This window comes from Heptranchias perlo, chromosome 22, assembly GCF_035084215.1.
Source record: "Heptranchias perlo isolate sHepPer1 chromosome 22, sHepPer1.hap1, whole genome shotgun sequence".
In the NCBI taxonomy this organism is placed as follows: domain Eukaryota; kingdom Metazoa; phylum Chordata; class Chondrichthyes; order Hexanchiformes; family Hexanchidae; genus Heptranchias; species Heptranchias perlo.
Window position 1 is genome coordinate 35,153,410 of NC_090346.1, and position 24,253 is coordinate 35,177,662.

The following is a 24,253-nucleotide window of genomic DNA, read 5'->3' on the forward strand; positions in this document are numbered from 1 at the left end:
TACGGAACCAGTCTCACTCTTTTTGACCATCTGTGCACAAGCAGCTGAATTAGGCAGTTCTTCCACGCAGCTCTGGCAAAGGTCAGCTATAAATAACTTCTGGATTGTCCTGTGTATGTGTGTATATAAAATATATAAAAACCTTCAAAATTTGACCAGCAGCTTCAAGAAAGATGACAACAGAAGAAGGGGGCATTGACATGTGAAAACAAGCGGTTACAGAGGCTGTGTGATGTAAGCTCATTCCCTTTTATTAAAGGAAACAGAAAATGCTGCAAATGCTCAGGATCTACGGAGTAGTTAACCGAATTAACGTTGCAGGGCGCTGACGCTTTGTCAGAACCACCAGTTCTGACGAAGGGTCATCGACCTGAAACGTTAACTCTGTTTCTTTCTCCAAAGATGCTGCCGTCTTGTTGAGTATTTCCAGCATTTTCTTTTTATTTCGGATTTCAAACAGCCGCAGTATTTTGCTTATAATCACACGAAAGCCTGAAGGAGGAAATTCAAATGTTGAAAGGTCAAAATTGGTTATGGAAAAATGCCATATCCTACTTACTTTTATACTTTACGTTGTTTGCTACTCAGATCATCATGGAGGGCAGATAAAACCCAAGACACTTCATGACAAATCACTTCCTCAAAGCCCTTCCCCTCTCGCCTCCAAGACAAAGTACAAAGAATTCATAACTTGAGTCAATCTATGTAGTTGCCAACCACTACCTCCCCCTCCCCAGTATTCTACCTCATTTACTTCCCCCATCACTCTATATTTGCTCTCCCATCTCTCTGGAAACTAACCTCTCCTCTCCACCAAACCACCGCTCCTGTCCTTCATGCTTGCCAACACCATTAATGGATGTCTTTACTCAGGCACCATCCCTCTTCCCTTTCAAACTCGTTATCACATCCCTCCTCAAAAAAGCCCATTTTTTTTTGAAGAGGTGACTAAAGTAGTGGACAGGAGAATGTCAATGGATGTTATTTATATGGACTTCCAGAAGGCATTTGATAAAGTCCCACATAAGAGACTTTAGCTAAGATAGAAGCCTATGGAATCGAGGGAAAAGTACGGACTTGGTTAGGAAGTTGGCTGAGAAAAAGGTGACAAGAGAGTAGGGATAATGGGTAGGTACTCACATTGGCAGGATGTGACTAGCGGAGTCCCGCAGGAGATCTGTCTAGGGGCCTCAATTATTCACAATATTTATTAACAACTTAAATGAAGGCATAGAAAGTCTCATATCTAAGTTTGCCGATGACACAAAGATTGGTGGCATTGTAAGCAGTGGAGATGAAAACATAAAATTACAAAGCGATATTGATAGATTAGGTGAATGGACAAAACTGTGGCAAATGGAATTCAATGTAGACAAATGGAAGGTCCTCCACTTTGGATCAAAAAAGGATAGAACAGGGTACTTTCTGAATGGTAAAAAGTTAAAAACAGTGGATGTCCAAAGGGACTTGGGGGTTCAGGTACATAGATCATTGAAGTGTCATGAACAGGTGCAGAAAATAATCAATAAGGCTAATGGAATGCTGGCCTTTATATCTCGAGGACTAGAGTACAAGGGGGCAGAAGTTATGTTGCAGCTATACAAAACCCTGGTTAGACCGCACCTGGAGTACTGTGAACAGCTCTGGGCACCGCACCTTCGGAAGGACATATTGGCCTTGGAGGGAGTGCAGCATAGGTTTACTAGAATGATACCCGGACTTCAAGGGTTAAGTTATGAGGAGAGATTACACAAATTGGGGTTGTATTCTCTAGAGATTCAAAGGTTAAAGGGTGATCTGGTCGAAGTTTATAAGATATTAAGGGGAACAGATAGGGTGGTTAGAGAGAAACTATTTCCGCTGGTTGGGGATTCTAGGAGTAGGGGACACAATCTAAAAAATTAGAGCCAGATCTTTCACGAGTGAGATTAGAAAACATTTCTACACACAAAGGGTGGTAGAAGTTTGGAACTCTCTTCCGCAAGCGGCAATCGATGCTAGCTCAATTGCTAAATTTAAATCCGAGATAGATAATACCTTTGGTTGCCAAAAGCTAAGGGATATGGGCCAAAGGCAGGTATATGGAGTTAGATCACAGATCAGCCATGATCTTATCAAATGGCAGAGCAGGCACGAGGGGCTGAATGGCCTACTCCTGTTCCTATGTTCCTAGACCAGTCTTCTCCCACTATCATCCCTTCGTAAGATCCTCCAATGGGTCTTCACTTCACACCAGTGTGCTCCTAAAATCATAGAAAGGTTACAGCGCGGAAGGAGGCCGTTCGGCCCATCGAGTCCATGCCGGCTCTATGAAAGAGCAACCCAGCTAGACCCACTCCCCTACCCTATCCCTTTAGCCCTGCAATTTTTTTCCTTTCAAGTAATTATCCAGTTCACTTTTGAAAGCCATGATTGAATCTGCCTCCATCACCTCCTCAGGCAGTGCATTCCAGATCCTAACCACTCGCTGTGTATAAAAGTTTTTCCTCACGTCACCTTTGGTTCCTCTGGTTCTTGACCCTTCCCAATGGGGACTGTTTCTCTCTATCTACTCTGTCTAGACCCTTCATGATTTCGAATACCTCTCCCAAAACTCCGAATTGCTTCAGTCTGGGTTCTGTCCTCCTCACAGTACTAAAACCACCTTGGAATGTTATCACAATCACAGAATATTAGTGATTTTGGCCAGGGTGGTTTTAATACCGTCACCCCAACTCTCTGGCATTTGCCATAGTCGACGTGGCCATCTTCCTCCATTTGTTATCCATCTGTGACTGCATTTGGACAAGTGAAATCATGCAAAGGCAAACACCTTATCTCCAGCAATGGCTTCTCTTCCTGCTCCAACAGTCGCCTCCAGAACTATCATTCGACCCCCCCTTCCTCGTCGACAAATCACTGCAGACACGGGGTCAGCTTCTGTATGTACGCAAATGACGCCAAGCTCAGTCTCTCCACACTTCCACCCAATCATCTCTGCACTTTCAGATTGCCTGTCCGACAAAGTCATGGAAGAGTAAAATCATTCTCCAACTGAACATCAGGAAGATTGAAGCCATTGTTTTATGCGCTGACTCCACTCTCCTCCTTGGCCACTCGCTCAGCCACACCTAGTTTGTAGTAAATACTGGTGTCCTGCATAACCCAAAGCTGAGCTTCAAAGCCCATATCCTATCCACCACCAAAAATCACTAACTTCCATCTCTGCAACATCACCTGTCTCAATCTCTACCCCAAAACTTTACCCACATTTTTGTCACCTCTAAACTCTACTTCTCCAATGTCTTACTTACCAGCTTCCCATCTTCCACCCACCATAAATTCCAACCTGTTCAAAACTTAGCTTTCCGTATCCTCATCCTTACTGATCTCCATTGGCTCTCCGTCTCCCACTCAATTGAATTTGAAATCCTTGTCCTGATGTCCATCCACAGCCTCATACCACCCAAACTTTGCAACCTACTGTGGTTTTATACCCCTCAGAAACTGGCCTCTTTTTTATCCCTCAAGAGTTGTACCTTACACCTCCCAGTGTACTGTGACAACTAGATTGAAAATTTACCAGTAACTTAAGTTCAAGCAGTGAAGAGTTCAAAAATGTCACTTTATCCAGCCATTTATATAGTTCACAACCGGGTGTCCAACCACTGGCCCCAAGGCCAAATCTGACTTGCACCCCATCTCATTTAGCCTATAGAGCCCTTGGGGCAGAAATTTAAGATGCAATGGGTGGTGTGTTTGCATCGTGTACCCGAAGAAGTCGGTCCAACACCCAATCGAAATTGGGCATCGTGCCTCATCTGCATGAAACCTGCGAACCTCGGCCACTAATCGGTCATCCCATGGTAACTTGCCCTTCCGGGCTGTAGAAATTTCTGGAACTATTAGGAGCACTTCTGCTCCTTCTGGCTCCACAGAAATGAAGCTATAAAAAAAGTTTTCGTACATTTCTGTGTAAGGACTTACACTCCTAATGGCACCAGAAAAAGACTGGAGCCATTAGGAGCGGAAGTCCTCCCGCCCATCACCGACCTTCCCTCCCCACCCCGCCGCCACTCCCCCGCCCATCACCGAACTTCGCTCCCCCTCCCCCCCCCCCCCCCCCCCCACCTACAAAATTACTAAGGCCCCAAACAGCAATGAAATAAATGACCAGATCATCCAGAATCAGCGAGCCAGGTTCTGATCACCAACCATTTGTTCTGGTGCTGGTCAACAGTCGGAAAAAAACCTCCCTGGACAGTGCCAAACCTATGGTAGCTTCAGCAACAACTACAAATCTAACCACCACAATGAGAGAGAAAAAACTAAAAAGGATTTGGGAAGGGAAGAGAGAAGAACACAAGTACTGACACAAATTATTACAAATCTATCATGGGCAGCAGCTTGAAAAATATTTTATAAAGTAACGGGAAATAGAAGATCACATGGAGGAAGAACAGTTACTTGCATCTTAAGCAAGTTTGTAAAATGATAAAATTATTAGATTTAATATTTTACCTCAGTGTGAGATATATTGCTTCAGTAAATTGCTGCATTAGTAATGGACATGAGACTTCACTTTTAGGCTGTAGTGGGATGATGGCAAACATCAGAAACTATGCTCCAGAATCAGACAACCCTTAAGCAACATCATAGGTCCACTAGTCTATATATTTCATGGTAGAAAGTAGAAACAGGAAAGCATTATTGGCCTAGTTTTAAATTTGAGTGACAACTTCTACCCCATGTTGTCCAGACACAAGAAACAATTTTTTAAAAAGCTGTATGATCATATGTAAAAGTAGATGGGGAAAAATACTCCATATGTTGGAAATCTGAATTTAAAAACAGGAAATGCTGGAAATGCAGAGCAAATCTGTCAGTGTCTGAAAGGAGGAAAGACAGATTCGTGTTTTAGATGAACAGTTTTAACAGAATAAATAAGGAGAAACTATTTCCACTGGCAGGAGGACACAGATTTAAGGTAATTGGCTGAAGAACCAGAGGGGAGATAAGGAGACATTTTTTTTTTAGGCAGCGAGTTAGGATCTGAAATGCATTGCCTGAAAGGGTGGTGGAAGCAGATTCAAAAAGGAATTGGAGATATAGTTGAAAAGGAAAAATTTGCAGGGCTATGGATAACTCTTTCAAAGAGTAGGCACAGGCAGGATAGGCCGAATGGCCTCCTGCGCTGTATGATTCTATGAAGACCCTTTGTCAGAACTGGAAAAAGACAAATGACTGGGTGGCTATTTTGTCAAACATCTCAGTTTTGTCTGCAACAAAATCCTGATTTTCCACTTTGATTCTCCTTCATTTTCCACACTGAACTTTATCCTCCTGCAGTGCTACAAACACAAACCAAATTTTAAGTACAGGCGGACACATAGCAGGTAATTTTCCAACTTACTGGAGCTTAAAACTGGTATTGCAAGTCAGATTCCAGTTACAAATCCACCTGATTTTCCTTTCTATTGATTGCAATGTAGTGGAAAATTGGGCGTTTCTATAGCGGGCGCCCGACCTGCATCGTCAATTTTACACTTCAGCGGTAAGTTGAAAATTACCCCTATGGGTCTTGTTTTAATCAAACAACCCAACCTCCAAACTGCAAGATTGCAAAAAGTTTATTCATTGGGTCTCATGATCCACCACCAGAACGGCAACCTCTCACTCACCTTTAGCAGCTTACGGGAATCAGTTCAGGGTGGCAAAACAGCAGCACATAACAAGCCGCTGAGGCGGAGGACTGGCTTAATAACCAAATTCCTGCGCCTGCTCAATGCGTACAGCACGGTACACTGCACATAGTCTCTCATTTCAGAGTTGGCATACATGGGTATCAGAACCACATGCCAGTATAAATACAGTGCATGTAGATTGGTTTGGTGTCTGTTTCTGGGCCCCAGATTGAAAATGAAAGCACCTGACTTAATTTTACTCCTGGGGACTTTGCAGGGCTTCAGTCTGAACCTTCATTAACAACTTGAGACCTTGTCGCTCAACCCCATTTTCCTACTTGTACTTAATTTCCTATTTCATTCGTGGAGCAGATTTACTAATTGATTGTATTTCTAACACCCTTTCACACCATGATTGAGAACTTTTGGTATATCATCCACCGCTTTTCCAAAAAGCTGGAGAAAGGTGAAAAAAGTGTTTTTGTTAGGCAGGTGTCTGACGTGTGCAGAAACCCACCACGTTTAAATGTGTTTTTATATTTACACATACCAAGTTCCCATAGCATGGGTTTCACATAGAAAACTGCTGAAACCTGCCATGAACTGCACAGAAGACCCCCTAAAATGGGTCACTGAATCAGGGCAGTTTTACTATTGACGAGCAACTGTCTCTGCAAGTCTAGTGCTCAGAAACCCATTCGCACTAGAGTGGGTCTTACAAAGTACGAAAGTGCTTTAAGAGACTCTAAACCAAGCTGCTGAGAAATCCACATCGATCCAGTTTGTTCACCTGATAAAGACTGCACACACTTTCCCTATAGGGACACGCCCTTTACATAAACAACTTGGGTATCTTTAGCCAACCAGCACGTAAGAGTACGCAGGGATACTGCTGGAGTTTCATGATTAAAAACTGCATGGCAGCCAGGGTCTCCCTACCAATCAGAGCATTGTCTCATACGGCTACTTGGAGCAGAGTGGAAAGAACCCAACCCGACAGGTAGGATTAGCGCTCCAGATTCTCATTACTGAGCAAGGCTGGCCAGTCAATCAAGTTTCCTCAAGTATTGCAAGATCTGCCGGGCTCATATAATGATTTACCAATTCAGCCACAGAGAATTCATTTGGTTGTGAATTTTTGTCACTAGGCACATTACTGTGGAGCTACCTCGACCCCATCAAGTATAATCACTTGTTGGGCACGGTGATGTTAGATGTTTTCGTGCAATGGCAATCAGCACTCTTGATCCCAACCTATTGTTCTTCCCTCCTTTCTTTAGATGCTTTTCGGTCATCAACTACACTTGTAAACAACCTGACATTCCTGTTCCAACGGCAGCAGAGACCCTCTTTCTCACGAATCTTGCAACAGTGAGTTTCTTTTTAAAAGGTAGAAGCATAGAGCTGGACTCCTTTGTTTGTAGCAACGGCTTCCAGTACGTCTTATCAGTGGCATCAGGCGAAACAGCAACATGCAAAATGGAGAGTGGCGCAGAACGATCACAGGTCTCAGAGCAGTGCTTCTGCACGATTCCTTCGCAATTACACAAGCACTTGTTTTTGCCAGTCCTATAGTGAGGGTCTGCCTTTTACCCAGGTCTAGTGCAAAGACTCTACTCAAAATAATCTTTTCAGATGCTGCTACATACCTTCAACATTTTCTGTTCTTACAAAATAAAAAGCTAGTTTGTTAGAGCCTCCACCCAACAAAAATCCACCTATAAATTGCTCCGATCTTTTCACATCTCATTCTTCAAAAAGGTATCCATTCCAAAGTAAATTCAGTGCACAAAAAACGGGAGCACGTGCCTTTTTGAAAATACTTCTGGTTGGATCACTCCATTCCCTCAATTTCTGTTTAAATGTTCCCAACCAAAATGTGGCAACCTTTTATAGTTCATTGAACCAAGGCAAAATAGCACAGGGACAATGCTGCACGTGATTAATTTTTAAAAATTCAACCGGGAACCAGTAACGATTAAAAACAGCAAAAAAAAACCCCAGGTTAAACACATCTCGTAATCTGCCAAACATGGTATGACACAATGACTGAATAAAGAAAAATTATGGACAGATCATAAGGCATAAGTTGGAAATTATTTTAAAATCAAGTTGGTTGATAAGCTATACGTAACGATGTAGTGTAGAAACAATGTTAACAGCAGCTGGACTATAACTGATATATGGATTTAATAAAAGCTGATCAGGTGTAAAACAAATGTAGGATGTGGAAAGGGGGCAAGAAGTTTTTCTTTTAAAAAAAGGGCACTCCTACGTAAATTCTTCCCACCCTCGTTCAATTTTCACCCCTCCTGAAACAGTCAACTCTTTGTAGGGCACACATGCAGAAGTGCTGGCAGCTCTCCAGTCCCTCACCCAAGTGGCCATTATTCAACCGAGCCTGGTCAATGTATTCTGCAACCAGGCGGCCTATTACAGGCATTTTCAGCAGAGGTTACTGGATAGTGACTGGGAGAGGAAACACCATCTGAGTCTCCTGTCCTTAGCCAGGAAATTGAGACCAATTGCTTTGCTTCTATCAAGGCTGAGATCAACTAGCTCAAATGTACCTGGGATTTTCCTGGTAAGGCTTAGCTATTCACTAGCTAAACCTGTTCAGCTATTTGGGAGTAGGAAGAAGGGGAAGGAGGAAACAACTATCATTTATTTTCGTTTTTTATCCCTGATCTTACCCTGTTAATAGGAATAAATGATTTCATGTAAATACCTTCAAACAAAACTTTATTGTAATTTAAACACTATCCCATGTACAGTTTCACAACACGTGACTTCATCTTGGCAACCATGGTCAGCTCAGCACATTTAGGTTGGATAAATGCGCATACATCCGTGAAGAGCCAGCACTTAAAAACATAAATGAATGACTTCTATACAGTCAATTCTGGTTAAATAACCCATTTGCCACAAGACTATTCCCTAGGAATTCACCGAGATAAAAATGTTCCATTGCACACAATTTAATTGTAATGAAATTGTTCATAATATAACTTTTATGATCACTTTTACCTTTCTGTAGTTTGGTTAATTAAATGAATCATACAACACATGGGCAAGTGCAATTTGGGCTGTAAGCACAGTACAAGTACAACGTGGACAAAAATAAATCACTTACAGCTGAAGTTTTCAGTTAAACAAGAGAAATTCAGCAAGTTGATACAACTTTCTGCTTCTAGCTTTCAACAGATATTGAATCCCATACATTTTAGTGAACATCCTGCACTTCTAAGATAATGTGTTAAATCACCTGGTTACCTGTATAGTCTACCATAAGATCGTAAGCATCTTTTAACAAAGGAGAGCCTTGTATGTACACTTATATAAAAGATATTATATACGGTAGACATGAATTTTAGACATATGCATGTGACTGTGCTAATCCTCCATATACTTACTAAAAAATTACTGCACATACCTTCAAAAATGCATTGACCAATGTAGATTTCAATACCCAAGGATAGAAAATAGTACTTTAAATCAGATTTGTTGCAAACAGACCAAGTCAGATCAAAGGGTTTTTGCCATTACTGCTCTGTATAAAATCCTGAAGTTAGCAATATATGCTATACAAACGTAGGTGTTTCCACAACCTGGGAAAGTAGTCTGTATGAAACCTTTTCAGCATACCAATGTATTTCTGGGAAAGGATAGCAATACAGCAAGCCTCTTCAATGGAAACATCACACTGTCCCTCTGCTCATCTTAGATGTTACCACAACACATTCATATGATGGAAAAAAAACAAAAACAAACATGTACTCTTTAGCTAGATCTCCAGTTAGAGACAATATGCCAATGGAAATGAAATCAAATTTTATTTTGCGAGATTAAGAATGCATACAATAATTGTATACTATACAATACTGTGGTCATATTTAACAGCTGTGCTGTCTTACACCAGGCTTGTGCAGTGCCAATGATACTTCATTATAAAACAGACAACTTCAAGTGGGATCACCAAGACAAAGCCAACATTTGTCCAATTAAAAGTAAGGGCATTTCATACAGCAGCAATTAGCATTTTCCTTACACACTTACCAACTTAAACCAATTAAAAAAAACACTGCATTAGCAGAAACCATGGGAAATATTGCCATTAATATACTGAAGCACCAACTTTTCTTCAAGAGCAGCAAATTCCCACAGAGATTTTTGTTTTGAAAACAAGTTGACAAAACAATGGGATTTTAATTTCCATGCAGTACTGGAACTAAACTTAATGTAAGCAAAATAAAATTAAGGGGAAACCTGTTGTTGCCTAAACATTTGACTCACTAAAATAGATGAGATAATCTGATTAGCCTTTGTGGGATTGTATTACTCACAATTTCACAGGCAGTACACAGCTCACACTAGCAGTGACCGAGTGCATCAGTGGAATTTGCTCTGGATTAGTGTTCAGGTATATCTTTGTCCAAAGTCAATGTAATTTGCTGCTTTACAACAAAATGACACTTAATTGTAGTTTTTCAGAATAGGCCCATTCATACCATTGTTTATTGTTCTGTATTTTAGGGCTAGTCCCATCATTCTTTCATAAATCCCTTTCATTAACTGGAATAGTAACTTTACTAGGCTAGGGAATTTAAAAAAAAAATCCTCATGACTCTTTAACGGTAACAAACTTACCATTATATTAAATAACTGCTGTGTCTCAAATACAAGGTTTTCAAATATGTACAAGAACTATATTTTCTCACATTTTGTATACCAACCACACAGGTTCTATTTCAGCTGATTTAATTTCTTTCTTCATTACTCATCTAAGAAATATCCACTCCCCTTATAAAATCAATACACTGAAAAATTAAAAGTTTGATATGAAACTTGTAGCAAGTGTTAAAATTCCCCACCCAAAGTGGCAAAGTTGTTACATGTGCACTCACATGCTAACTGGTCTATAATGTAATGTGCTTATAAGCGAGAAAAAAAAAAATCAGCTACAGATATTCCAATCTGTTATGTTAAATAGTATTTCAAGTCAAAAGAATCAAACCTAGATACCCTCGATAATATACTGCTTGATCTAAGTGGAATATTACACCATAGCTCATGCAGCAGTTATTTGTTCTTTTCTCCTGAGGTTTTTCCAAACGATTCACATCTATTTAATTGCTGTTGTGTACCTTTTCTTTTAAAAAAAAAGATTTGGTTCTTTTGGAGATGGCATAAATTGAAGGGAAGCAGTAGCTTCAAAATTAACAATTTTCCTTGCATCTTTTTCGGTGCTGGAATAATATTTTGTTTTCCAGCACATACAAGGTTTAGAATAAAATGCATCGTGCTTTTGTGAAAATTGGAAAAACCACAACGGTCATTCTGTGTGGGTGCATGGCAGAAGCTTACAGAACATATTTAGGATAGGAAGTAAAAAAAAATTAAATCAAGAAATCATTTGCTGGGAAACCAGCTGACAAGCTGATGCGAGGTTCATTTCACAAGAATCCTTCCCAAAGTAACTCAAATGCCAGAAATATTTCAAATCAATTTTATTATCTCTACAGACGCCTTTCTAACACATGAACACACACATGCTGATCTGTTGAATAACCTGATCTAGTTGGAAAAAGCAGGTGAGCAAGAATGCGCACAAAAGAGAATGATGCCAGAATAAAATAAACTTTTTTGGTTTAATTTTATTTTTGCAGGCAATTCTGTCCACATCAGTTAGGTAGCTACTGCCGCATTTCTAAGGAAGCAGATTTCAGAAGAGAAGGATTTAAAATGGTAGCTTTAACAATGGCATAGCAGAGCTCTCAATATGAGAAAGCTGACGTAAAATGTGGACATGTTTACAGCAATTTGCAGTATATGGGAAGATAAAGATATCGATGGGCAGAGGAACAATGAAAACCAGGAAAGAAAGGCGTGAAGTAGGCTGTTGCTGAGTCCTTTTTCATCACAGTATTGTGCAGCATTACATGGTGGATGTTCAGTCCTTCTCTGGGATCAGCTTCAGAACCTTTCCAATTGCAATAGTCTTACCTTTTTTTTTAAAAAAAAGAAATTTATTACTATGGTACAATCAATAACTTATACCACATGACAGCAATTTGTAATAAACTTGCCAAAGCAAGGGTTAACCCACACTGTTAACTCACTGAATTCCATTAGAGACAATGCCAAGGTCTCAAACTTCATAACCCAATTCCTCAATTCTTGACAGGAATTTTGTGAAAATGCCAACAAGGAAACTGTGTACACACAGATGCACAAATGACCATATCTAAACTACTTAATTCAAATGGCCAGATTTTGGTATTGATTCTCAATTTGTGCAGAGATGTGTATCAACTCAGTTCATAATCAAATATGCAGACATATAAAATTGAAGCTCCATTTAAGTTCCTTTAGCCAGAAATAATTTTAAAATGCAAGAGTTTGGGAAAGGAGAAAAAAGTTCATCTCAAAACAACAGACTTGAAATTTATTTGCTTCAAAACAATTGAAATTTTCTTTCCACAAAGGATACAGGTGCACAAATGATGCGAGGTTGCATAGGGCATGTTCTAAGGGTGGCTTTTGTACTGCGGTCATTCTTTTCAATTACTAAATGGCTTTGGATAAGCTCATCAACTTGTTTCTTTTCATGGTTAAATTATTGTACTACCAAATATTGACCCGATCATATGATCAAGTATTTTTAATACACAAGAAAAGCTACACAAACAGAATTAGAGAATTCAAGACTACAAGTATTCATGGAATAGATCGCATTTAGGCATTAAAGTGTACATTTCTTTCAAAAATATTTGGCTAACCTTCATCTCTCAAGGTAAAACGCCCCATCTGAGGAAAATCTTTGAAGGTCTCAAGGCAGATAGTTCCAGCTGTCCTTAAACGAGCAATGCAAACCTGATCCTGTTTAACAAAACGAGGCCGCGTCTTGCTCTTTTCTCCAGACTTCTTATCCACCAGACAGATTAAGGCCTAGGCAAAGGATTGATGCACAGGAATTATTTAAATTCATATACATTTAAACTTACATTGGTACTGCCAAAAGTCAAACTAGATTATGTTGTACTTCCACATTGGGGAAAGTTAAAATTCCTACTCACCTTTAGCTGCATTATTCCTAACATTTTGACTTAAGTTATCCTCCATGCACAATGGTTAAGTCAGAATTCAAGGGAAGTCACAAGGGATACCTGTTCCTTTTAAGACTTTAACCAGAACTTTGCGACTCCACCTTCCTGCACCCTATACAAGAAACACCTCCACAGTTCTTTTTGATCAGAAAAAGGTAAAATAGCAGAATAGCCATGATGGCAGGGTATTTATAATTTTTTTTGAGGAGCACTAATAGTCTCACTCACCCAAGCATCTGTAGTAATCTGTCAATACTGGTTTCTGATGTGCCAACATTCCCCCTATTGGACACCTCTGGTGCAACAGTGGATACCCTGCTGAGCTGACGTCCCAGGGAAGTTATAATACTGTTGACATGGAGTGGTAAGACAGGTTCACACCTGAGTTCTAACTTGAATTCTGGTTATCAACCGTGCCATTATGAGAAGTTGCTGAGTTGAAGCCAGGCACTTCCCTGACTGGCAGACACAGGAGTGGCACACGTGTAAGGGTGATATTAAAAGTACTCATGTCTTATGGGGATATTTCTTGTTAAGGTCTGATATAAACTTTATCTTTCAGTATCTATCTATAAAATAAAGCCCTCCACCCAAATAATTTTCCATAATAAAAAGTGGCCACGAGGATGCTAGACCCGTGATTTTGATTATCTTGGCATTTTTCGGGAACAGAAGACCACTTGTTACCTATCCGAAGCTCTGTTTGAGTGGGTTGGAGGGAGGCAAAAATGATGAAAGCTGGGTGCCAAGTTTTAACAACAAAGTGACAACTTGTATTTCTGTGACTCAAAACGTCAGCATTTCAAAAATTATACATGGCGATATTTTGGAAAAAACCCATACACACAAGGATAGGACCATTACTGTCCATAATCCTGGAGTATTCCTTGAAGATGTGAGCATCCACTATCCTTTTAGCCATAGCCAAAGATCAACCCTTGGTTATTGTGCATGTATCGATTACTTACTCGGCTTCCAATCACATACAAATGGTCATGATACTAAGACTCTCTGCAAGGCAGTGTTGCCCTATGAAACCAAATCTTCTAGAGTCCACTTGTAAGATGTGCTGAGTGAAAAGGCACAACTATATCTCAAAACTAAAACTGGCATTTCTTAGCCAGGTTATCTGTAGATAAAATCTGCCCAATACTTCAGCTATGGGCAGAGGGCTAGTGAATAATTCCACACTTCATGGGCATTTTATATGGAGGAAATAGTATTGCAGGGGAGCTGCTGTGAATAATGAATAATTCTCCATTTGAACTTTGACTTACAACTTAACTCTGCAGGACACATGCCTTGTCTGTCAAGAATGACAATTTTGGGTTGGGTCATTATTACCATCACTTAGGGAGTCACCCAGTTGAAGTCAAATTGGTGATGCCCCACCAAAATTTTCAGATAGGCATCAAAGATCCAAAGGACTCAATGGGTAAGGGGACAGAATTATCCCAAAGGTAAAAGAAGATATAATTAATAAACATGTATAATACATATCCCATTCTACCACCCAATTCCTAGCCTGACTTGATCATGGATTCTTCTCGGGACCTCTAGACAGAAAATGAAAAACTACGAAAAGAGGCCTTAAATGGCAGTAAGCTTACACAGTTAATATACATAGTAAAAAAAATTCTGAACCTTCCTCACCAACCCCCCCACCCCAAACAAAATAAGGACCACATACAGAACACAGGGTTAGATGGGGTGGGGGGGGGGGGGAGAAGGGTGAAAAGAAAATCAAGAGAGCTCCCACTGGGAAAAAAGTCTTAGAAGGACTTCTCTTCCCCCAGGTTTTGTCAGACTTATCCAAGGTACGTGGAGAACAAAATTAAGAAGCCAAGAGAACCGTAACTGTTTTCACATATAACCTGAAGCAATTGTCACTTTTTAAAAACACAATTAAGCAAGGCATATGTAAGTATATAGGTATGCAAATAAAGAATGTGATTACTGGAATGGTGCAGGAACCTGACTGACTAGGTTCACATATCATGCAGTATATTTCATATAATTAAATGCTGAGAATTAAAAAAACTCACTAAAGTAGCTTTCTCTCAATGTTTTTAGCTGAAGTTTAATGCAAGAATTCACTTCTGAGAAGGTACCCAGCAGTTTCATGCACTATCCTATATATTCTGAAGGGCAATATTCACTGTATTAAATCAAAGTAGCATTTTTAGTGCAAAGCTTTATAAAACTGTCTGAACTATGCAGACATTTAATGAATAAAATCTAAAACACAATATATTAAGAATTAGTTAAACTTCACCAGACTTACCGCTATCTGCACCTCTTCAATGCAAGTATGGATGTGCAGCACTGCATTGTAACCTGGGCAGATGATGGATTTATGCTCAATTATAACTATCTGTAATAAAAATTCAAAAATATTTCACTCATTTTGACAGGTCTTTCAGAAAATGTACACATGGCAAAATGTGTCAATGTTCAAACCTGGAATATGCCTGCAGCTAAAAAATGCACATCATAAATCAGTGTTTTGTAACTTATTGAATACAAAAATCAGAAGATTTCAGATGTAAAGCCCTACCCAGTTGGCTGGACAGAACATGTTGATTTTAAAAAATGCATTCTCAGGATGTGGGCATCGCTGGCAAGGCCGGCATTTTTGCCCATCCCTAGTTACCCTTGAGAAGGTGGTGGTGTGCCGCCTTCTTCACTGCGGTCCATGTGGTGAAGGTACTCCCACAATACTATTAGATAGGGAGTTACAGGATTTTGGCCCAGCGACAATGAAAGAACGGCGAAATATGTCCAAGTCAGGATGGTATGTGACTTGGAAATAATGTCGTTCCCATGCAACTACTGCCCTTGTCCTTCTAGGTTGTGGAGGTGCTGCCGAAGAAACCGTAGCGACTTGCTGCATTGCATCCTGTAGATAGTACACGCTGCAGCCACGGTGCGCTGGTGGTGGAGGGAGTGGATGTTTACGTTGGTGGATGCATTGCTGATCAAGCAGACTGCTTTGTCTTGGATGGTGTCAACCTTGAGTGTTGTTGCAGCTACACCCATCCAAGCAAGTGGAGAGTATTCTGACTTATATCTTGTGGATGGTGAAGAGACTTCGGTGAGTCACTTGCTGCAGAATACTCAGCGTCTGACCTGCTCTTGCAGCAGTGGCATTTATGTGGCGGGTCCAGTTGAGTTTTTGGTCAATGGTAACCCCCAGGATGCTGATGGTGGGGTATTTGGTGATGGGTAATTCCACTAACGTCAAGGAAAGGTGGTTAGGCACTCTCTTGTTGGAGATGGTCATTGCCTGGCACTTGTGTGGTACAAATATTACTTAGCACTTATTAGCCCAAGCCTGGATGTTGTCCAGGTCTGCCTGCATGCAGGCATGGACTGCTTCATTATCCGAGGAATTGTGAATGGATCTGAACACCATGGAATCAGCGAACAGCCCCATTTCTAACCTTATGATGGAGGGACAGACATTGATTAAGCAGGCAGCCATGTTTTAATCCCTGGCCTATAGAGTTACAGTGGTTGATCTGGGTTGCAGAGCATAGGTTTAACAGCAATTTCATTTAGTGAACTCCATCACCCAAACACAAACGAAGAGGGTTGGGGCGAAAATGGCAAGTTGCAAAATAGTGCAACACGACTGAAAATATGTTTCTGTATTTTTCACCGCCATTCTAAGCTTTTTTTTTGCTTAACTGATAAAGACGAGACTACTGGAACAATTTCAGGTTATAATTACAAAAACAAATATTCAGTTGGTACAGAAAGGAAGCCAGGGCACAAAACTAACAGCATAAATTAAAATGAAATGAATGAAAATGAAAACAAAAGCTTCGCCCTAGAGGTGGGTTTTAAGGAAGTCTCAAAGGAGAGGGAGCTGGTGCGGCAGAGGAGTTTAGGAAGGAAATTCCAGAGCATAGGGCCTAGACAGCTGAACGCATGGATGCCAATGGTGGAGTGAAGCGAGTGGGGGAATGCACAAGATGCCAGAGTCAGAGGAATGCAGAGTTCTCAGAGTGCAGTAGAAGGCTGCAGAGTTAGGGAGCGAGAGGCCACGAAGGCATTTAAACATGGATGAGAATTGTAAATTTGAGACGTTGGGGAACCGGGAGCAAACGTAGATCAGTGAGCACAAGGGTAATGAACGAGTGGACCTGATGCCGGATAGGCTATTGGTAGCCAGGTTTTGGACGAGCTGAAGTTTATGGAGGGTGGAGGATGGGAGGCTAGCCAGGAGATCATGAATTCACCACATCACTTCCACTCTGACCTGTGTCTTTAGCCTTCTACACTGTTCCAATGAAACTCAAGGAACAGCACCTCATCTTTTTACTCAGCATTTTACAACCCTCTGGCCTTAATATTGACTTTAGTAACCAGATTTTATCTATAGTTCCCATTTTCCCTCTGGCAGTAGGTGCTGCCAATGTAAGATGGACGTATTGACGTTTTAGGTCAAGGGGGTGAGCAGTTTGGTGCTGGGGTGGGAACCCACACACCCCTATCAAAACACTGGCAGGGTGGTCTGCACTCTGTCGACCTACTTCTTTCTGTCCCCTTTAGCTCTTCTCACACTCGGGGTCTTAGATATATCTTTTATATCATTTTATTTTACTGTTAACATTCCATACATTTTTTTCAATTTTTACCTCAGATTGAGTTCAGTGTTTGAAAAGTAATATGCCCAAAATAGGCCATTTGTATTCATCGTCAAATGTGACTTTCAGACAATTCTGAATTAGCAGGTTGCTTTGTTTTGAGAACTGTTCCACAATACAAAGATTGGCTTTTTTGAATTTGTCTGTCATTTTATCATTGCTCATTACAGTCAACATAGTTTCAAAGGGTTCTTTCACACTAAATATTTACTGCTTTTAATTAGTTTTGATCTGCATTGATATTTTTACACATGCTTGTAAAACTTCTACATATAATGCTGAATTTATTTTTTTTGCCATTTTTGACTATTGCTTGAAGCAGATAAATTTTGTGGTGGAGCAGGAATAAGTTTACAAAAAACATAAGAACATAAGAAATAGGAGGAGGCAGCCAATCGGCCCCTCGAGCCTGCTCCGCCATTCAATAAGATCATGGCTGATCTGATCCTAACCTCAAATCTAAATTCATGTCCAATTTCCTGCCCGCTCCCCATAACCCCTAATTCCCTTTACTTCTTGGAAACTGTCTATTTCTGTTTTAAATGTATTTAATGATGTAGCTTCCACAGCTTCCTGGGACAGCAAATTCCACAGACCTACTACCCTCAGTGAAGAAGTTTCTCCTCATCTCAGTTTTGAAAGAGCAGCCCCTTATTCTAAGATTATGCCCCCCAGTTCTAGTTTCACCCATCCTTGGGAACATCCTTACCGCATCCACCCGATCAAGCCCCTTCACAATCTTATATGTTTCAATAAGATCGCCTCTCATTCTTCTGAACTCCAATGAGTAGAGTCCCAATCTACTCAACCTCTCCTCATATGTCCGCCCCCTCATCCCCAGGATTAACCGAGTGAACCTTCTTTGCACTGCCTCGAGAGCAAGTACGTCAACTTGATTAAGTACAATAAAACATGTTTACTTGTTGCATTTAGCACAGGTTATCAATATGGATGAAATGTTAATCTGTGTTGCACAACTCCAAAACAGCCCACTGCTCCAGGATCATCCTGGAGCAAAAGTAACCCTTGGCGTCTTTGCTTCAATACCAATCGCCTCTTTATACCCCTCTCCCCTGCCCCCTCCACCCTCACTAACAACAAATGCGAGGACCTCTATCACTAAGATTAAGACCATCCATTCAGCTGCCTTGCCACAACCCTACCCTATCCCTGTACCCATGTCATTTCCTTAATGGACTTAACCTAACAAAAACATATGTACTGAAGGTGTGCAATGCTGCAAATATTTTTTTGCTGATAGCTTGTAATAAAAAGAACAATTTTACCTGAGCATCAAAAGTACGTCCTGAGTGACAAAGGTTGCCATGATCACACAGGATGAATCCTGGCAGGATCTCCTCTTCTTCGATTCCTTTCAGTCGGATCTTTAGATTTTCTCCTGGGTCTGCAGTCTCAGTCTCTACATCATCAGACAAGAGACCCAGAACTTCAACATTGTGCTGCAAAACAGAACAACATTATCTTTTCATATTTAATATTCATGTTTTTTTCTCCCAACAGCCATCTGACTTAACCCAAACCTGAAACTGAAGCCTGATCATGGAACTGGCTAGTCAACTAAAAATAGGTATATTTTCCACTGAAAGCATAAACTTTAAGTTACCAGCCAATTATAAAACAAGTAATTGATAATGCTCATAACTGAAGAAAATAAATGCAGTTTTCAACTTGATTAAGTACAATAAAAGAAACTGAACATTTAAAAAAGATCAGAGGCATTTTCCATGATATAAATATACACTGTGATGCAGCATTGAACAGACTGGCAACATTTTCTGCTTGATCCCTCGTCTTCGTTGAATTAGCTGTCTCTGGATTGCATGGAATCACATAATTAACCTCAGTACCCACCGCGAGAGTGGTAAAGAAAGAAAAAGCCAGAAGTTCTATTTTGGATTAGTAATTTGAACAGTCTTAAAATAGTCTATTATGAAGGAGCCACGTCACAAGGACGGCAGCAATTAAAGAAGGCACGGCACCATCCTCTCAGGGCAACTAGGGGTGGGCAGTAAATTCATCCACATCTTGAGAAATAAAAAGAAAACGCGATTCCCTGGCTTGAAGAATCATCTTGGTTCGCTGAAAAGAAATATCTTCCTGTAACATATGTTGCAGTTTGTGGAAGTTAGTCCAACAGACACTAGCAACTATATTAAATGTGACAAATTGAACTTTTAAATGCTTCAATGCCATATTTCAGGTATATCTGCAGTAAATAAAAGTTTACTTACTTTGTTTGGCATCATGACAAGTTGGTGTCCTTTCCCAATTGATCCAGATTCTAGTTTGCCTAGAACCACAGTACCCATATCCTACACAAAAAAATATTTCATTACACAAATGAGTTTAGTCATTCAGCCACTGTGAACCACTTGAAGCACATAAATTACCACATTCTCATTAGCCTACATTTGTCATCCCTAAGCTAACTTGGCTTTCATTCAGCAATCCACATTCAAATAGCTGTTCTACGATTCAAGTTTCTTTTGGAAAGTCCATTTTTCTCTCCACAACTGAAGCAGCTAGTCTATGTTTAGAACAGAAAACTGGGCTTTTTCAAACAAAACTCTTTTAAAGTTTGCCTTAATTTTTAACGTCTCACCCATTAAAGCTACGAATCTATGAATCAAGAAGCCCCAGTTAGCTTCAATTTCTTGTTCTAAATTAGCCTTATCATTTGCTGACCAAAGCAAAAGCTCGGATCAGACACCTTGAGTTTTCTAAGCAACAAGTGCATTGACAAGATGACCGCATGCTCCATTGCCAAAAACATTACTGCAGTGTTGCAACCCCAATTTCATATTAATTCTCAGAGACATGCCTAGGAATGGCACAACTTCCAAAATTCCTCAGTCTACTAAAGTGGAAGCACTGGGAATCCCCTAAATAGGTTCAATACTAGCTAACCTCACTCTTAATAAATCTAAATCTCACAGGCAACAGAATCCAATTTGTTCAACATGACATCTGAAGGAGCTGGTCTGGCTAAGTTTGCACAGAACAAGCTGGCCTCTGGCGTAAACCATCCAAGTCAAAGATGTGACCACCACCATGAAAAATACAACTGCTCATCTTAATGAATTAGACAAGTTGAGTGAGTGGGCAAATATATAGCAGATGCAGTATAATGTGGGTAAATGTGAAGTTATCCACTTCGGAAGGAAAAACAGAAAGGCAGAATATTATTTAAATGGTGATAGATTGGGGAATGTTGATGTACAAAGGGACCTGGGTGTCCTTGTACACCAGTAACAAAGCAAACATGCAGATGCAGCAAGCAGTTAGGAAGGCAAATGGTATGTTGGCCTTCACTGCAAGGGGATTTGAGTATAGGAGCAAGGATGTCTTATTGCAGTTATACAGGGCCTTGGTGAGACCACAGCTGGAGTATTGTGTGCAGTTTTGGTCTCCTTACCTAAGAAAGGATGTACTTGCCATAGAGGAAGTGCAGCGAAGGTTCACCAGACTGATTCCTGAGATGGCAGGACCGTCATATGAGAAAAGATTGGGTCGACTTGGCCTGTATTCACTCGAGTTTAGATGAATGAGAGGGGATCTCATTGAAACATATAAAATTCTGACAGGGCTAGAGGCAGGATGCAAGGAGCATGTTTCCCCTAGCTAGGGGGTCCAGAATGAGGGGCACAGTCTCAGGATATGGGGTAGGACATTTAAGACTGAGATGAGGAGAAATTTCTTCACTCAGGGGGTGGTGAACCTGTGGAATTCTCTACCACAGAAGACTGTGGAGGCCAAGTCACTGAATATATTTAAGATGGAGCTAGATAGATTTCTGGACACAAAAGGCATCAAGGGGTATGGGGAGAGAACAGGAATATGGTATTGAGGTAGAGGATCAGCCATGATCATATTGTATGGCGGAGCAGGCTCGAAGGGCTGAATGGCCTACTCCTGCTCCTATTTTCTACGTTTCTATGAATATGCTATAGGAAATACTGGCTTGAATTAAGACACTCTGAACTGCATCTCAGAAGACCGTGCATGCCATTGAAGTCATCCGGTGCATTACGCCACAATATTGAGGCGGTTAACCTCAGGATTCTTCCAGTACAGAGCAACTGACCATCACCATGTGGATCCTAGGGAGGGGACGAGGGAATTTGTGTAGTTTGTTGCCCATATTCTCACAGGTATATAAATCATGGAACTTGCGCAATTCCCCCCTACAAAGAATGGTCAGTTCAGCAAAGTATGAGGAGGGCTGTTACCTTCTGTGGATCTTGTTCCACCATAAGACATGTCTTCAGAAGAGAAGAGAAAATTCTAGATAGTTTGGGATTTAGGTCTTGATGAGGTTTCAATCACAAATACTGTGCCCAATCAGGATCAGTTTTTGGCCTCCTCAGAGCCAAAGACATGAATGCCTATTTACTCAGTTTCATTTTTTCCAGACAGTAAGCTTACAGTTACTACAGTTAGGTCTCTTTCTCTAGGCCAAAAAAAATACCACCAGTACTGATTTGACCATTCACAGCTTAAAATACAAACTGACATCAAAAGCCTCCTTGCTGTTGGCAAAATAATGCGCAGCAATTGCGTAAGAATTTGAACGATAAAACACACAGACTGGAAGGTGCATCAAGTATTTGGGATTTAATAAAGGAGCTTATGACAGGGCTAATAGCTTACCTTATATTTATCTACAATTGGTACTCGCACGGGTCCAGAAGATGTCCTATTGAAGTGTGGCAAATTGTCCAGATAGGGAATAAATGGTAATCCACTGAGAAAAAAAGATCAACGTGTGAACTGCAGCAGTCAAATCTTAAGCAACTTGTGTTTTAGATCTTAATTCCACTCCCAGATTTCAAATTAATTAACTAGAGATCATTTGTGAAGTGAATGTGCAACCAGAAATGGCTCTGGTGTGCATTTTGTTGGTCTTTGTAATTATACTTTTAAATTGCACTTCATGAATATCTTGAAAGCAAATTCACAAATCTTCTCTGTCTCAATCTATAAAGTCTTGAAAATAAGTTACATACCATTTTATTCACCTTGACAATTGTATATGCAATACATTCTCTTAAATGTACAATGAAAATATTGGAAATTACATTTTATGTATCCAACCTAATTTTGTACATCATAAAAACTTATAGGCAGATGAACTCAAAAGCTGCAGAGTCGTCCCTTCTCCGTACACCACGGATAATGATGTCAACGTGCATTATCCATTTTGATATCTCACACACTACCCTAATCAAACCTCTATTTTCAACAAGCCGAAAAAAAATAGAACACTTGATCTCTCTGCAGCATATACCACTCAGTCAAAAACAAACACAAGGGAACGATGGTTCTTCAACACTGAGTTGAAACTGAGCATCATAAATCACCTTTCATGCCGCTTCAGCATCACACTATTGCACATATTAGAACATAAGAAATAGGAGTAGGCCATATGACCCCTTGAGCATGCTCCGCCATTCAATAAGATGACGGTTGATCTTTTAACTCAACTCCACTCTCCCACCTTATCCCCATAATCCCTCGATTCCCTTAGTGTTCAAATATCCATCGATCTCAGCCTTGAATATACTCAATGACTGAGCATCCATAACCCTCTGGGTTTAAAACATGAGATCAAGCCAGATCTAAATTCAAAGGGGTAAGGGGTGAGGAGGGAGAGGCAGAAGAGAAGGCCTAGAAATGTTAGATAAGTAGCAGGGAAATAGGATCTTCAGAGTTATCAAAAATAGACAAGTGCAGTATCATGAAAGTGTGTCCTGAACATCTGTAAATATTTGAGACCTCTCACTGGAAGGCTCAACTCCAATAACTGAACTATCTCAATCCCCATAAAACTGCATTGGATCCTTTTGCTTATTTTTCCCCTGAATAAGATAACTGAATTCCTTCTGAAGGGATTACAAAAGTCAATTTAGCTTGCCCATCTGCTGAAAAACATTTTTCCAGCAAATCTTACCTGGAGTGTCTCTTCATAGGCAGCCCTAGAGTCAAGGACTTGGATCTTGTTACCAAGGATGTAATGTTTGTGCACTGATAGGTTCTTCCATGGAGTTAACATACAAAGATCCTTACTAGTCAAATTTTACTCCTGCCTGCCCCTATACTTGTACTTTAGCAGCACTGACAGTTATTGCTTCTCTCCATTACTGTATCAGGTTATAATAAACATCAACTTAGAGAAAAGTTTAGGAATGAAAAGTAAGCAAATACTGCGATATATAAAACAAGAGGCAGTATTGTTCCTGTTCTACCATCATTCATGAGCAAAGACTTTATACTTACGTGTACCAAGAGCAGTGCTCAGCTCGTTCTTTTAGATTCGCACCAGTCAGTCCAGAGCAAGGCATGAAGTGAATATCCTTCTTAGGATTGAAACCAACTTTCTTCAAAAATGGCACCAGTTTTTCTTTGCATTCCTCGTATCTGAGAAAAATACAACTCGTGATACAAATGGATCTACAGCAAGACAATGCCATTGTTAAAAGTGACAATCCAAGTGGTTAGGAAGGTAAATGGAATGTTGTCATTTATTGCAAGGGGAATGGAATATAAGCTACAGTTGTATAGGGCATTGGTGAGTCCACATCTAGAATACCGTGTGCAGCTTTGGTCTCCTTATTTAAGAAAGAACATAATTGCTTTGGAGGCGGTTCAGAAATCAACTGATTCCTGGGATGAGGGGGTTATCTTATAAGGAAAGATTGGACAAGTTGGGCCTGTATACACTGGAGTTTAGAAGAATGAGAGGTGATCTTATTGAAACATATAAGATCCTGAGGGGACTTGAAGAGGTAGATGCTGAGAGGATGTTTCCCCT

The 24,253-nt window shown here is 40.4% G+C and overlaps 1 protein-coding gene and 1 long non-coding RNA gene across 2 annotated transcripts in view; one reads left to right on the top strand and one right to left on the bottom strand.

The window, feature by feature from the left end:
- Positions 1-6,581: 6,581 nt before the first annotated feature.
- On the top strand, positions 6,582-19,599 carry LOC137340649 (uncharacterized). Its single transcript, XR_010966843.1, has 3 exons — positions 6,582-6,663; positions 6,944-7,034; positions 18,943-19,599. It is a non-coding gene; the product is annotated as an uncharacterized lncRNA (long non-coding RNA).
- Positions 9,480-24,253, bottom strand: part of LOC137340647 (eukaryotic peptide chain release factor GTP-binding subunit ERF3A) — a 49,796-nt gene continuing 35,022 nt past the window's right edge. The window contains exons 8-14 of the mRNA XM_068003252.1: positions 23,719-23,859; positions 22,093-22,186; positions 19,674-19,754; positions 18,708-18,881; positions 15,054-15,143; positions 12,443-12,611; positions 9,480-11,666 (exon numbers count right to left, since the gene is read on the bottom strand). Coding sequence (XP_067859353.1) covers positions 11,614-11,666; positions 12,443-12,611; positions 15,054-15,143; positions 18,708-18,881; positions 19,674-19,754; positions 22,093-22,186; positions 23,719-23,859 — 802 coding nt within the window. The 3' untranslated portion in view covers positions 9,480-11,613. The remainder of the gene's footprint in view (positions 11,667-12,442; positions 12,612-15,053; positions 15,144-18,707; positions 18,882-19,673; positions 19,755-22,092; positions 22,187-23,718; positions 23,860-24,253) is intronic.